Below are 14,114 nucleotides of genomic sequence, written 5' to 3'. Positions count from 1 at the left end.
AATTTTTGCATTTTTTGGTAGAGATGGCATTTCGCCATGTTGCCCAGGCTGGTCTCGAACTCCTGGGCTCAAGTGATCCTTCTGCCTTGGCCTCCTAAAGTACTGGGATTACAGGCATGAACCACTGCACCCAGCCTATCATGCTGTAATAAAGAGCAATGTTGCTCGCCAGAGTTTCCTCTCTGTACGTTGGGGATACCCCTTGCTTAGGTAGAGGGGAGGGAAATTACTTTCCTTCTTACCTTTCCATTCTTCTTGTACACAGGCTTTGAAGGAATGAGAGAGAAGTGGGCCACTGCATTCTCATTCCTGTAAGGCTCTGTGCCAGGACTCGCTGCATCTGTGTATTTTGAGCCTTTTATTATTAACCAAAGTGATCTTGGTTGATAACAATACAAAGGCAAAGCTGGGAGTGCTCTGATTTCTAGCTTCAGCCCCTTATTCATTGATTCATTATTCGTTATTGATTAATACATAGTAATTCTTTATTTTAGTTGTCTTATCAGTTCCTCACTCCTGGAAGGTTGGAGAAGGGAAGGGTGTGGCACAGATTTCTTCTTGGAATTTTAAATTTTACTTTTAAATTATGGGTCCTTAATGACTCTTTCTAATGACTCCTGAATTCTTGTGATTCAACAGAGGGTATTAATCACAAATGTGTTTCTTTCTCCTTTTTTTTTGGTGAGGGTGGAGTCTTTATTTCTTTATAGATTGTTTTATAGATTATACAAGCCATGCAGTAATATATCTTCAAGGTTAAACTTTCAAATAATTCTGAAGTTCAGAGAAAAAGGTGATACCCCCTATCCTCCCCAGATAATTGAAACCTGAATGGTTTAGGTGGCTCCTTCCTGGGCACTTCTGCACGTGTATGGAGAGTAAGCCTTTTCTCATAGGTTGCCGCATCAGTGGAAAAATCCCATACCTATTAATGGGTTCACTGGTATTTCCTAGCACCTGTTGTGTGTCAGGTGTAAAGCTGGGAGCTGAAGATTGAATAATGAACAAAAATGGTCCCCTCATTCCACAGCTCACAGGCTCCAGGCATATGATGCTGGAACTTAGTTTTTCCTTCCCATTTCACAAAATATCTAGGATTTCTCCCCACGTCTGTCTGCCCTGTACTCTTTAATGTCCAGAGGTAACATTGAATTTTGATGGACATCAAGTTGACTTCTAATTGATTTGCCATTATTAAAAAGCACAACAGCAGAAGTCTTGGTTTACGTCGCTTTGAGAACCTGAGTGTTTGATAAGATTTAAAATTTTTTGATGGCAGGACACAATACCCTGATAGGACAGGACACTATTACTTACAGCTGCAAATGGGAGCTGGCTGCCAGGGAGGACCATGCAGGGGACTGCACCCAGGGATGGGTAACAGTGAGCAGCTGTAGCCAGCAGCTTACGTGTGGTCAGTGGAGTGGACTTAACTAGTTTTTGTGGGCTCCTGTGGACCAATTTGAAAAATTTCATGGGCTCCAGAGCATAGGGCTGTCCCTAGCTGTCAGGTTTACCTGGCCCTGGGGAGATAGGTAAGGTGTGTAGGGGCTCAGGGCATGAGCTCTGATAGGGCAGTGGATGGAGCATGGGCTTGTTCAAGAGGGGACTTGACAGCATCTCAGACTGGTTCGGGATAGGATTTTTATTTTATTTTATTAAAAAAAAATATATATATATATTTATTTATTTTTGAGATAGAGTCTTACTCTGTTGCCCAAGCTGGAGTGCAGTGGCATGGTCTTGGCTCACTGCAACCTCTGCCTCCCGGATTCAAGCGATTCTTGTGCCTCAGTTTCCTGAGTATCTGGGATTACAGGCGCCATCACACCCAGCTAATTTTTGTATTTTTAGTAGAGACGGGGTTTCGCCATGTTTTCCAGGCTGGTCTTGAACTCCTGACCTCAACTGATTTGCCTGTCCCAGCCTCCCAAAGTGCTGGGATTACAGATGTGTGCCACTGTGCCCGGCCAGGACAGGACTCTAAAGGAACACTGTACTACACCTGGCCAATGCACAATAGACTTTAAATGAGTCTCAAGCAGGGGAATCACTGCATAGATTTCATTTTTTTTGGAAATGAAAGGTCTTGTGTATTTATTACTAAACCTAGGCAAACAACGTGTTCATAACAGATTCAGAGAAAAAGAAATTCCCAGTAAAACATGTCTGACTCTCCAGACAGTGGTGACATTTTCAGCTTGATATGGTAACATGATTGTGACCTTCAGACAGCAGAAGTATGTGTGCCATCTCACGTGCAATTCCTGATAGACCCAGCTTGGTTCTTCTCCAGTGTCTCCTTTTGGAGTCATACCTGACTTTGTTACCAGTTTTCATCTGAATCCATTGAGGAATGGGACGATTTTGTTTTTGTTTCTTGGCCAGGAATTGCTTAATTCTGAAAGTCTCATGAGAAGACATGGCAAGAAGTGGAGTCAAGCACACACCACAATGGCAGAGAAAGGAAGAGCGGTGGGTGGCTACTCCATAGATTTCTGAGACTGACCTTCTTTCCTATGAAGCTTCACTCTCTACACTCACAGTGAGTGAGTGAGAAGTGGTATATCTGGGTCATTCCCGGGCATGAATGAAAAGAGAACAAACGGCCGGGCGCGGTGGCTCAAGCCTGTAATCCCAGCACTTTGGGAGGCCGAGACGGGCGGATCACGAGGTCAGGAGATCGAGACCAACCTGGCTAACACGGTGAAACCCTGTCTCTACTAAAAAAATACAAAAAATTAGCCGGGCGTGGTGGCGGGCGCCTGTAGTCCCAGTCACTTAGGAGGCTGAGGCAGGAGAATGGTGTAAACCGGGGAGGCAGAGGTTGCAGTGAGCTGAGATCCGGCCACTGCACTCCAGCCCGGGTGACAGAGCAAGACTCCGTCTCAAAAAAAAAAAAAAAAAAAAAAAAAAAAAAAAATCCATTTTCTGGGTAAGAACAATAACAGCTCCCATCTGAATGTTGTGTAACAGTTTATAAAACATCTTCAGGTCCAAGGTCTCACTGAATCTTCACTGCAAACCTGTAAAACGGGTAAGGATATTTCTATCATCAAACAGATAAGGAACTGGAGACTCAGAGAAGTCAAGAAACTGGCCCAGGGTCACACAGCTCAGAAGTGGAGAGTGAAGGCTGGAATTGGGGTTTTGTGGTGCTTCATCTATGAGCTTTAAATTTCAGCCATCATGGGTTGTAGCTTCTCTGCTCCATGTTTGATCTTTGCTCCACGTGGGTTTCTCTGGCTGTTGCCATGAGTCTGAAGAACATGCCCATGGTCACACAGGACAACCACAGTCTTCAACAGAAAGTGCCGTGTCTCTGCTTCATGCCCGTGGTTGATTTTATGCCTGGAACAAGGACACTTTCCTATTCTAGGGGTACTATGCCATGGCAACCTTGAAAGGTTATAATATCACAGTATGAATGATTTCCAAACGTCCCTCGTAAACGCTCACCACGGCCCTAACACCTGGAGAAGTGAAGAAGGTTCCAGAAGAGGAAAGACGCCCATTTCGTCAGGCGCATGTCACTCCACTTGAATTGTTTTTCATGAAGGCGAATGCTTTTCAATCGTCCAGGGCAGGGGTCCGTCACTTTCAAGCACACTTGATGTGCTGCTGTTTTAAAAATTAAATACGCAGAGTTGGCAGAATGGACACGGCCTTTCAGTTTTTTAATTTAAGGTTTAAAAAGTGCTTTCACGCTGTAATCCCTGGGGGGACAGGAAAGGCTGTTTGCTCCGGCCCGTGGCCTCCAGGAAATCTGGCCAGACCACCTACGGGAAATTAGCCTCCAGCACTCGGCTTAGCTGGGAGGTGACAGCAGCCCCCTCTCTCCACTGTGGCCCCGAAGTCCGAGCTACATAATCTAATCTTTCAAGATATTTTTCTCTGGAGAGGTAGGGAGCTGAGTAACTAAACAGACACACCACTGCTAATCCCTTTTTCCTGAGGCTGAAGGGTTTAACTCTTTGCCTTCTGTGTTAAGGCAGTGAGCTCAAAATGGGCTATTGGGATTGACATCAGAATTTTTTTTTTTTTTTTGAGACAGAGTCTCGCTTTGTCACCCAGGCTGGAGTGCAGTGGTGTGATCTTGGCTCACTGCAAGCTCTGCCTCCCGGGTTCACGCCATTCTCCTGCCTCAGCCTCCGAGTAGCTGGGACTACAGGTGCCCGCCACCATGCCCAGCTAAGTTTTTGTATTTTTAGTAGAGACGGGGTTTCACCGTGTTAGCCAGGATGGTCTCGATCTCCTGACCTCGTGATCCGCCCGCCTCAGCCTCCCGGAGTGTTGGGATTACAGGCGTGAGCCCCTGCGCCCGGCCGACATCAGAATTTTTTAAACAGCACTTGGTTTTGTGTTCTTTGTGCAAATGGAATAATCAGAGCTGACGCTCCTCCATTTCCCTGGACCTACCGTGTGTCTGGCACTGCTTTAAGTGCTTCAAAGAGAGCAACTAGGTTACTCCTACCTCAAGAAATGGGTACTATAATTATGCACAGAGATGTTAAGTACCTTGCCCAAGGTCACACAGTGGTGGGGAGCGGGTTCAAAGCCAGACCACTGCATGGGAGTCTGTGCTGTTCATCCCTGTGCTCCTTGTTAAACAGGAAGAGCTCAAAATGACTCTGAACTGTCCCCTCGTCAATTTTCTTTTACTCATTCATTCGTTCACTCGCCCAGTTTGTATTCAGCACCTTCAGTAAGCAAATGCCAAGATGGTTTAGATCAAGGCACCCATGGTCTTCCCAGGAGCTGACAGCCAGCTGTAGAAATGAACAAATCCATAACTAATTATGCTGCAGAAAGCAGAGGGCACCCACAACTGTGCTGGAGCCAGTGGAGCAAGGGGAAGATTTAGCCCAGAGGAAGCAGGAGAGTCAGGGAAGCCTTTTCTGCAGGATCAGGAGGAGGGAGAGCAGGCACCTGCCAGGATGAGGTGATGGGGTACATTCAGGGCAGTGCACTCTGGGAAACTCCCTGGGCCCAGCTGGTATTGCCCCCTCCCTTGGAAGCTGGTAATCAGCATGGGGCCTACAAGAAGGAGCAGAGCCAAGGCAGAGAGGAACCTACGTTTTATTAGCTTGGCATGGGCAGGGTCTTAATCAGTCTCTTGAAAAAGCAGGCCAAATGAAGGATTTCACCTGACCTTATAGGTCAGTGTCTTTTGAGACAGCATTTCCAGGTGGTGTATGGTGCAGGGGATTCCCTCCTGACATCATAGGATGTAGGACTCTATTTCTGCTTGTCAAAGTCTGCATAGACTGCCCCTGACAAAGGCTTCTTTAGATAGCAGCTTTTGCTGTGAGGCTCAGCTGGCTTTATTCCACCCTCCCAACCCCAGAAGACTCCGGGGCTCCACTGAAGCCCCTCCCACTCCAGGACACAGGCTGGGGGCAGGTTCTTGACCCTCATCCATCACAATGCATCTACTTGCTGGTGTAGGATGTGAGTGGGTTCCAGCTGGTTCCATCCCAGTGGCAGCAGACAAACCATCCTTGCATTCTCTCTCCATGGTCTCAGCCTGGGGTGGCACATGGAGGGACCCCAGTGGAATGCCCCTCTCTTCAAGCCCAGGCTGAGATATTTTCCTTCAGTTTTGGCAGAGCTAATGCTGAAAGCTGCTCTCAGCCTGCTGGGTTTAGAGGCCAATAGGCTCTGCAACAGGGGAGTACAAAGATATTTGGAATTGGAAGTTGCTGTCTGTTGTTTTGAAAGGTGCAAAATGTTTAAGTAATTACTTCCAAACGTGGAGACCATTTTCCTCCTCCCACCTGAGCTGGGTGTGCCTTCCTCCAGATTTGCCTGGTTTCTCCCTGCTCGATTTCCTTCCGCATCTTTATAGCCCCTTTCTTCCACCTGGTTTCTCCTTTGCTCCTCTCCCTCCCACTTGGAGCTTGGAGTGATTTCTAAGGGCGCCTCATTAATGACTTGGATTTCTCTTGACTACTTCTTTCTTCTCTTGTTTGTTTTCACTGTTTCTCTTAAATAACCATGTGGAGGGGGCCCTATTTGTTTTTCTTGCCTAGTGTCTCCCTGCCAGTCAGTTCTTCAGCAAACAAAGGCTTTGTGAGTCCCCAGGGCTTGCCAAGATGAGAGGGAAGGAAAGAGCTTTTCCCAGAGGAGAGGAGTACATCAGACACACCTGGGGGAAGGGCCCATTTGGAAGCACTCTTTTCCAGGTGGTGGAGCCTGCAGAACAGCTGTCAGGTATAGATCAGGAAGCTGGGCGTGCGGGGGCAGTTGCCTAGGGTCACACAGTACATGATGCAAGTGGTTTGAATCCATGGTCTGTCTACCCCAGCACCGTCCTATAGAGACATAATATGATCCATACGTGTGATTTAAAATTTTTCAGCAGCCACATTCTAAAGAGTGAAAGTGAAATTACGTTTGTTTATTTATTTATTTAGAGATGGAGCCTCACTCTGTTGCTCAGGCTGGAAGGCAGTGGCACAAGATCTCGGCTCACTGCAACCTCTGCCTCCTGGGTTCAAGTGATTCTCCTGTCTCAGCCTCCTCAGTAGCTGGGATTACAGGCACCTGCCACCATGCATGGCTAATTTTTGTATTTTTAGTAGAGATGGGGTTTCTCTATGTTGCTCAGGCTGGTCTCAAATTCCTGGCCTCAAGTGATCTGCCCACCTCGGCCTCCCAAAGTGCTGGGATTACAGGTGTGAACCACTGCGCCTGGCTGAAATTAATTTTAATAATATATTTTATTTAACTCATCATATCCAAAATATTACCCTGTCCACATGTAAGCAACAGTAGAATATTAATGAGATATTTACATTCTTTTTTTCATATGAAGCCTTTGAAATCCAGTGTGTGACTTACTCTGAGGTCTGTCTCAGTTCCAGCCATGTTTCGGGTGCTCTGAAGTCACAGCACGAACCATTTTCCACACCATGGTGTTTACGACTCCTTCTGTGTCCCTCATCCTTAGTTCCTGGGGAGGCCTATGTCTGCGTGGCTTAGTGGGGCTGGTGCTGACTCCAGGGATGGTCAGCGCCATCTGAATCCTGCACTGCCTCTGGGTGGTTTGGGGCTCTTTGAATCTCAGCCACGTGCTTCCCCTACGTTTTCTCTCACAACCTTCACAGTTCTGCAGTGGGCCTCTCTCTTTTACAAACGAGGTAACTGAGGCTCAGAGGGGAAGAGCTGCCGACTCACCCAGGGTCACACAGTACATGGCAAGGTGGGGACAGAAAAAAAAGCCCTTCCATCCCAGTTCACCGGACGCCAAGTCCTGCCCTCCTGATGATGTGGTTTGCAGTGTCAGACCCTAGAAGCTTTATGGGTTCCAGGATGCCCGATGCCCTTTGCATCTCCTTCTGAGACATTCTGGGCTTCCCTGGCTCAGGGCAAGCAGCAGGACTCAGCCTTCCACTGAGGGCCCCCTTTTGCCAAGCCCCAGAGCTGGTGGTCCAGCTTTCCTTGTGCCCAGTGCTCAGGGAATGCCCTGGCAGGCTGGTTGGCATAGTGCATGAGAACGCACCAGGACGTCAGATTCCTCCCCACAGGAACAGTTACTAAAGAATGGGTCACCAGCCAGGCACAGTGGCTCACACACCTGTAATCCCAGTACATTGGGAGGCTGAGGCAGGAGGATCCCTTGAGCCCAGGAGTTTGAGACCAGCCTGAGCAACACAGCAAGACCCATCTCCAGAAAAAAAATACAAAAATAAGCTGGAGATGGTGATGCACGCCTGTAGTTCTAGCTATTTGGGAGGCTGAAGTGGGAGGATCGCATGAGTCTGGGAGGTCTAGGCTGCAGTGGGATGTGATCATGCCATTGCACTCCAGCCTGGGCAAGAGAGCAAGACCCTGTCTCAAAAAAAAAAAAAAAAAAAAAAAAAGGAAGAAAAGAATGGGTCAGCATCCAATGATAGAATCTAACATTTATGGAACAATTACTAAGCATAGTGAACTGGGCAGGAGATTGTAGACCCCCTCACATGGTATCCCTTTGATGTGTTCTGCCGGCAGTCTGGGAGCTGGCGCAGGATACCTCTCTGGAGTGTGTACATCATGTCATGTCTGTGTGAAATCAGCCGGGCTGGTGGCATTCATACCACAGCAATTGGCAAATGCTGCAAATCAGGGTTCCCTGACTTAAGAGCCGCTTGTTGGACACTGGCCTGCACACCACTGTGTCTTCCCAGAATAGGATCAGTTGAGCCTCTTGATTTTGTGGAAAGAAAGCTGAAGCAGCGTGACAAGTTCAAGTTCGACGTAAAGCCTGCCTAGGACCATTTCAAGGTATTTTTTTAATCAAGAAGGTAAAATTAATTTCAGACCCTTTCCTTGTCAAAGACAAAGAAAAAAAAAAAAGAAAAGTGGTCATGTACGTTCTTAGTCTTTCACTTTTATTTGCCTAGAGTGACCCTGGTTTTTTTTTATTTCTCGAGAACTTTATTATATATTTTAATAACAAAAAATATTACTTTGGAACAATGGGGAAATATTGAAAGCATATCGTAAAAATAGTAAGTTGTCCTTAGAGGCAAATTTGCACACATGTGGATTAGTAGTTTTATAAAATGTATAATGTAACTATTTTTTTGATGCTAATTAAATGTACCAGTCACTGAAAAACTTTTTTTTTTTTAAATAAAGAGATTAGTCCTTTATGTGAACTCACTTTACCTAGCTTTCTAAATTTGGAAAGCAAGAAAATGGGAAGATATAAGAGAAAACAAGGTGAAAACATTACTTTTCGTTTTGATGTAATGCTGCTGAGCTTCAACATCATCTTTGGAATCAGAGAATTCTGCTTGCACATTTATTCAACAAATATCTACGTCAGACTTTGTGCTAGGAACTGGGGAAACCCCAGAGAATAAGACCAGCGTGGTCCCAGCTTACATAGGCTTGAGCCCAGGAGGGGAGATGGACAAATGCTGTAGAACCCAATGTGGTTAGAATTATAAGGGGAGGCCGGGTGCGGTGGCTCAAGCCTGTAATCCCAGCACTTTGGGAGGCCGAGACGGGTGGATCACGAGGTCAGGAGATCAACACCATCCTGGCTAACACGGTGAAACCCCGTCTCTACTAAAAAATACAAAAAAAAAACTAGCCGGGCGAGGTGGCAGGCGCCTGTAGTCCCAGTTACTCGGGAGGCTGAGGCAGGAGAATGGCGTAAACTCGGGCGGCGGAGCTTGCAGTGAGCTGAGATCCGGCCACTGCACTCCAGCTTGGGCGACAGAGCGAGACTCCGTCTCAAAAAAAAAAAAAAAAAAAAAAAAAAAGAATTATAAGGGGAAGGTGCAGGTGCGCGGGAGTTTGTGAAAGGGAGCCCTAAGCTAGTGAGGGTGGGATTGGTGTCTGCGCCCTGGGAAGTTGTCCCTGGAAAGTCACGCTTATGCTGAACCTGAGGATGGAAGGAGATGGCTGGTGAAGAGCAGAGGAAAGGATGTTGTAAGTTGGGGGAACAGTGTGGGCCAGTAGGAGGGATAGCATGTGCGAAGACTCTGAGGCTGGAAGGCACTTGGTGAGTTTGACGCAAGTCTGCCCCAGGTGTAAAGTGATGGAAAAAGCCCCTTGTGGGAGGCCTAAGCTGTGGAAGGAGCCATATCTTTCAGTGCCCCGTCTGCACCCAACTGCCTAGTGGGCAGGCTTCGTGCCATGGTTGCCTGTGTTGTTAGATGCCAAGTTTCCATCCCAGAAGGCAGACCTGGAACTGGGTGTGTGGAGAGTCCTGGGAGCAGCATGGAGAAAGGTTGTCTTCCTGTGACAGCCTCTCCTTTCCTGTGAGCTCCGTGAACCCCTGGCAGGGGTCTTCCTCCACTGGGCAATGCCTGGTTCTGGTTGTCTGCTGTGCTGTGCATCTCCTGGCACACAGATTTAGCTCGGTGGTTATGGCATATTCTGTTACTACTTTACCCAGTATCCATCCCTCCTTTTCCTTTCTGCCAAAACTGTCCCTCAGGGCACCCAGCCCCACTGCTGGCCTACGGTATGGTTTGGTCCCCACCCAAATCCCATGTCAAATTGTAATCCTCAGTGTTGGAGGAGGGGCCTGGTGGAAGGTGATTGGATCATGGGGGCGGACTTCCCCCTTGCTGTTCTCATGATAGTGAGTTATCATGAGATCTTGTTGTTCGAAAGTGTGTAGCACCTCCCTCTTGCCTCTCTCTCTCCTGCTGCCATGTGAAGATGTGCCTGCTTCCCTTTCGCCTTCTGCCATGACTCTAAGTTTCCTGAGGCCTCCCCAGTTATGCTCCCTGTACAGCCTATGGAACTGTGAGTCAATTCAACCTCTTTTCTTCATAAATTACCCAGTCTCAGGTAGTTCCTTATAGTAATGTGAGAACGAGCTAATACAGACCATGACCTGTCTGACCCTGCAGCCCCCATTCATAAGTGAAGTATTACTGGAATGCAGCCACCCTTATTCATTGAGGGGCTGTGTCTGCTTTTGCATTACAGCAACAGGGTTGAGTAGTTTTTGTTTGTTTGTTTGCTTAATTTGGGAAGGAGAGCTTTATTTCTCATAAAGGGTTACAGCCTGCAGGGTGACCATTCTGACAGGCTGGGAAGCAGAAACAGACACTTCAAGGGAGGGGAGAAGGGAACAGGAATTTATGTAGAGCAGGGAGGCCAAATATACATATTCAATACGCTATAGGAGGAGTCATGAGTATTTATGAAAGGAGAAACACACATATGCACAATTGAGCTTCATGCTCCTTCATGGGCGCCATGTAGAAAAAATGGCGGCCTTGGCATAATCTGAGGGTGGAGTTTTCAGCACTCTGACGTCAAAGGTGAAGTGGAGGACAGGAAAACCCTCACTGCGCATCCTCCACACACTGGCCAGAACCACTCCGTGGTTGGTGGTCTCTTATCAGGCATAAAGGAGGAGCAGCCTCAAGTGGTAGGTGGATGGCTTTTGTAAGGACTGCTTTCTGTTTTGTAAGGACTCTTTCTGTTTAGCCCTTAGGGGAGAAAGCGAGATCATGGCTAGTGAGGGAGGGGTATAAGGAGTGTGTCTGACCCCCCAGGCCATCATGGCTGAGAACTCGGTTTTCAAGTTTACTCTGGGGTCCAGGGTTGAGTAGTTTTGATGGAAACTTTTACTTCCTCTTCCCAAGTATTATTGTTATTGATTGATTCATTGATTGAGATGAGGCCTCGCTCTGTCGCCCAGGCTGGAGTGCAGTGGCATGATCACGGCTCATGGCAGCCTGGAATTCCTAGGCTCAAGTGATCCTCATGCCTTGGTCTCTCAAAGTGCTGGGACCACAGGGCTTAGCTACCATGACCAACCTCCAATTATTTTGGAGGCCCACAGATTTCTACCATCTGGTCCTTTATGAAAACGTTTGCTGCCCCTGGTCTAAGTCAACCATGATGATCCTGTTCTCGGATTTTCTGGTGTCCCTGGTGGCTGGTGCGCAGACCTGGAGTGTGAAACATTGAATGAATTCAGTAGCTTCCCTGAATCTCCATCTGGATCTGCGCACACTCTACGTACGTTATTTCAGATAATAGTCACAACAGCCTGTGAGGCAGGCACTATTGTTATCTGGGAGCTGGGGAAATGGAAGAACAGAGAGGCCTAGTAACCCACCAGAGATCACATAGCTTGTGAATGGTAATTGGGAATTTTTTTTTTTTTTTTTTTGAGACAAGGACTTGCTCTGTTGCTCATGCTGGAGTGCAGTGTGCAGTGGTGCAATCTCAGCTGACTGCAACCTCTGCCTCCTGGATTCAAGCAATTCTCCTGCCTCAGCCTCTCAAGTTGCTGGGACTGTAGGTGCGTGCCACCATGCTTGGCTAATTTTTCTATTTTTAGTAGAGAGGGGGTTTTGCCCATGTTGGCCAGGTTGGTCTTGAACTCCTGACCTCAAGTGATCCACCTGCCTCGACCTCCCAAAGTGCTGGGATTACAGGCAGGAACTCCTGTGCCCGGCGAGTAGCTGGGATTCGAATCCTGCCTGGCTCCCGAGTCTGGGTCTTAACCTCAGAACCCTGGAGTTGATGGCAGGTGGGAGTGGGCAGGAAGGTGGCAGTGCCGATTCCTACTGATTCCCAATAGGAATTAGGGTTCATGTTTAGAGAATGAGTTTGCCCAGGTCCTTGTTCCTGACCCTTCATGAAAGATCCATGTAGCATGGAGTAGGGGTTAAGCTCGGGGGCTTTGGGTCTGACCACCTGAGTTGAAATCCTAGTTCTACTGCTTACTGAGCCTCGGTCTCCCTATCTGTTGAATAGGGAAATAACATCAGGAACTCACAGGACTCCTGAAAGGGGTAGGTGGCTGATGATAGGATAAACACTTGGTATATAGTAAGTGGCCAATAAAACCAGCCATGATCGTTGACTCAAAACCAGTCTTTGGCAAAGAGAAAAACACAAGCTTAAACTCAACCATTTGGTGAGTCATTTATTAGGTCAGTACAAAAGTAAAAAGTAATCACGGTTTACTTTTGCACCAACCTGATATTAAAAAAATAATTAGAGGCTGGACATGGTGGTTCACATGTGTAATCCTAGCACTCTGGGAAGCTGAGGTGGGAGGATCGCTTGAGACTAGGAGTTGAAGACTGCACCACTGCACTCCAGCCTGGGTGATGGAGCAAGAACCTACCTCTTAAAGGAAAAAAAAAAAAGACCAAAAAAAAAAAAAAAAAAAAATTGGGAAGAGGAAGTAAAAACCATTGCATGAAGTCCAGTGTGGGGTAAACCTTTGACCTGTGAGTCCCAGTTTTATCAGTTTTTTCTTTTTTCTTTTTTGAGACAGAGTCTCACTTTGTCACCCAGGCTGGAGTACAGTGGTGCAATCATAGCTCACTGCAGCCTTGGCCTCCTGGGCTCAAGGGATTCTCCAACCTCAGCCTCCTGAGTAGTTGGGACTACAGGCACATGCCACCATGCCTGGCTAATTTTTGTTTTTTTTGTAGAGACGGGGTTTTGCCATGTTGCCCAGGCTACTCTCGAGCCCCTGAGGCCTCAGCCTCCCAAGGTGCTGGGATTACAGGCATGGGCCACCATACTTGGCCCCCTGTTTCATCTTTTAAAACATTTTTAAACTTTTTCCTAGCCTTCCCAACTCATGCACCAACCCCAGTTTTGTCTCGTTCATTTTGATAAGGCGTGCTTTGTTACTCCCACTTTTCTGCAGAGGAAAGTGAGGCTCGGGAAGGAACATTCTCTAGCTTGTGGTCTTTAGTGGGTGAGTGGCAGGTGGGCGCTGTGTGTGGAGCCCCGACCTTGCCCTCTCTGCCCAAAGTGGACAGCAGGTGGGCACTATGTGGCCAGTCCTAGCCCTGTCAGCAGAATCCACAATGATTTTTAATTCTCTCTGCAAAGAAGTAGAAATCCAGGCCCGAGTCACCTGCCAAGGACCACAGTGGGAGTTAAATCTGAACCCAGAGCAGAACTGGGAGCCATGGGGTTTGTGGTGTGAGGCCAAGGTTACCAGCTCAGGACTCATGATTTTAGCCTATGAATTTCTGTGGAGTCCGTTAATAAGCAAATGGATCTATTTAAGTGAAAATGCTTAGAGGCAGGGAATTTAATTACTCCATGACTTTTTCTTTTCTTTTTTATTGCTGAAATTAATTAAAAAATAATTTTGAAATGTATGGCTGACACTTTGCCAGGAACATGCTATGTGTAAAATCATTCCTCTCTACATCACGTATTCATAAACTCATTTTCATGAATTCATGTGTTCAGACTGGTCACCTGTTTCCACAGATCTTTTGGAGCCCACCTTCAGGGATGTTTTTTTTTTCTCAAACAAATTAAGATTTGTAACTTTTCCTTGAGGGAATAAAATCCTGATTGACACACACAGACTCACATTATCTATCTATCTATCTATCTATCTATCTATCTATCTATCTATCTGGTATATATTTATGAATGTGCATATATGTATGCATATATGTACTCTGTATGGATAAGTATGTATATTCAAATTATCTTGATACAGTTTTTTTTTTTTTTTGAGATCTCACTCTGTCGCCCAGGCTAGAGTGCACTGGCACGAACTCGGCTCATTGGGACCCCCGCCTCCCAGGTTCAAGCGATTCTCCTGCCTCAGCGTCCCACGTAGCTGGGATTACAGGCACACGCCACCACGCCTGGCTGATTTT

At 47.0% G+C, this 14,114-nt stretch overlaps 2 protein-coding genes across 2 annotated transcripts in view; both read right to left on the bottom strand.

Moving 5' to 3' along the window:
• The window catches only part of MAP1LC3B (microtubule associated protein 1 light chain 3 beta), a 371,166-nt gene that overhangs the window by 141,102 nt on the left and 215,950 nt on the right, over window positions 1–14,114 (bottom strand). The gene's annotated exons all lie outside the window — the stretch shown is intronic.
• Window positions 1,888–2,601, bottom strand: LOC126944353 (60S ribosomal protein L39-like). The gene has a single exon (XM_050773803.1). It carries the CDS (start codon window positions 2,422–2,424, stop codon window positions 2,197–2,199), a length of 228 nt encoding a protein of 75 aa, XP_050629760.1. The 5' UTR covers window positions 2,425–2,601; the 3' UTR covers window positions 1,888–2,196.

Source organism: Macaca thibetana, chromosome 20 (assembly GCF_024542745.1).
Source record: "Macaca thibetana thibetana isolate TM-01 chromosome 20, ASM2454274v1, whole genome shotgun sequence".
NCBI lineage: Eukaryota > Metazoa > Chordata > Mammalia > Primates > Cercopithecidae > Macaca > Macaca thibetana.
The sequence above is the reverse complement of the archived record's forward strand: the minus strand, read 5'-3'. Positions and strand labels throughout refer to the sequence as shown.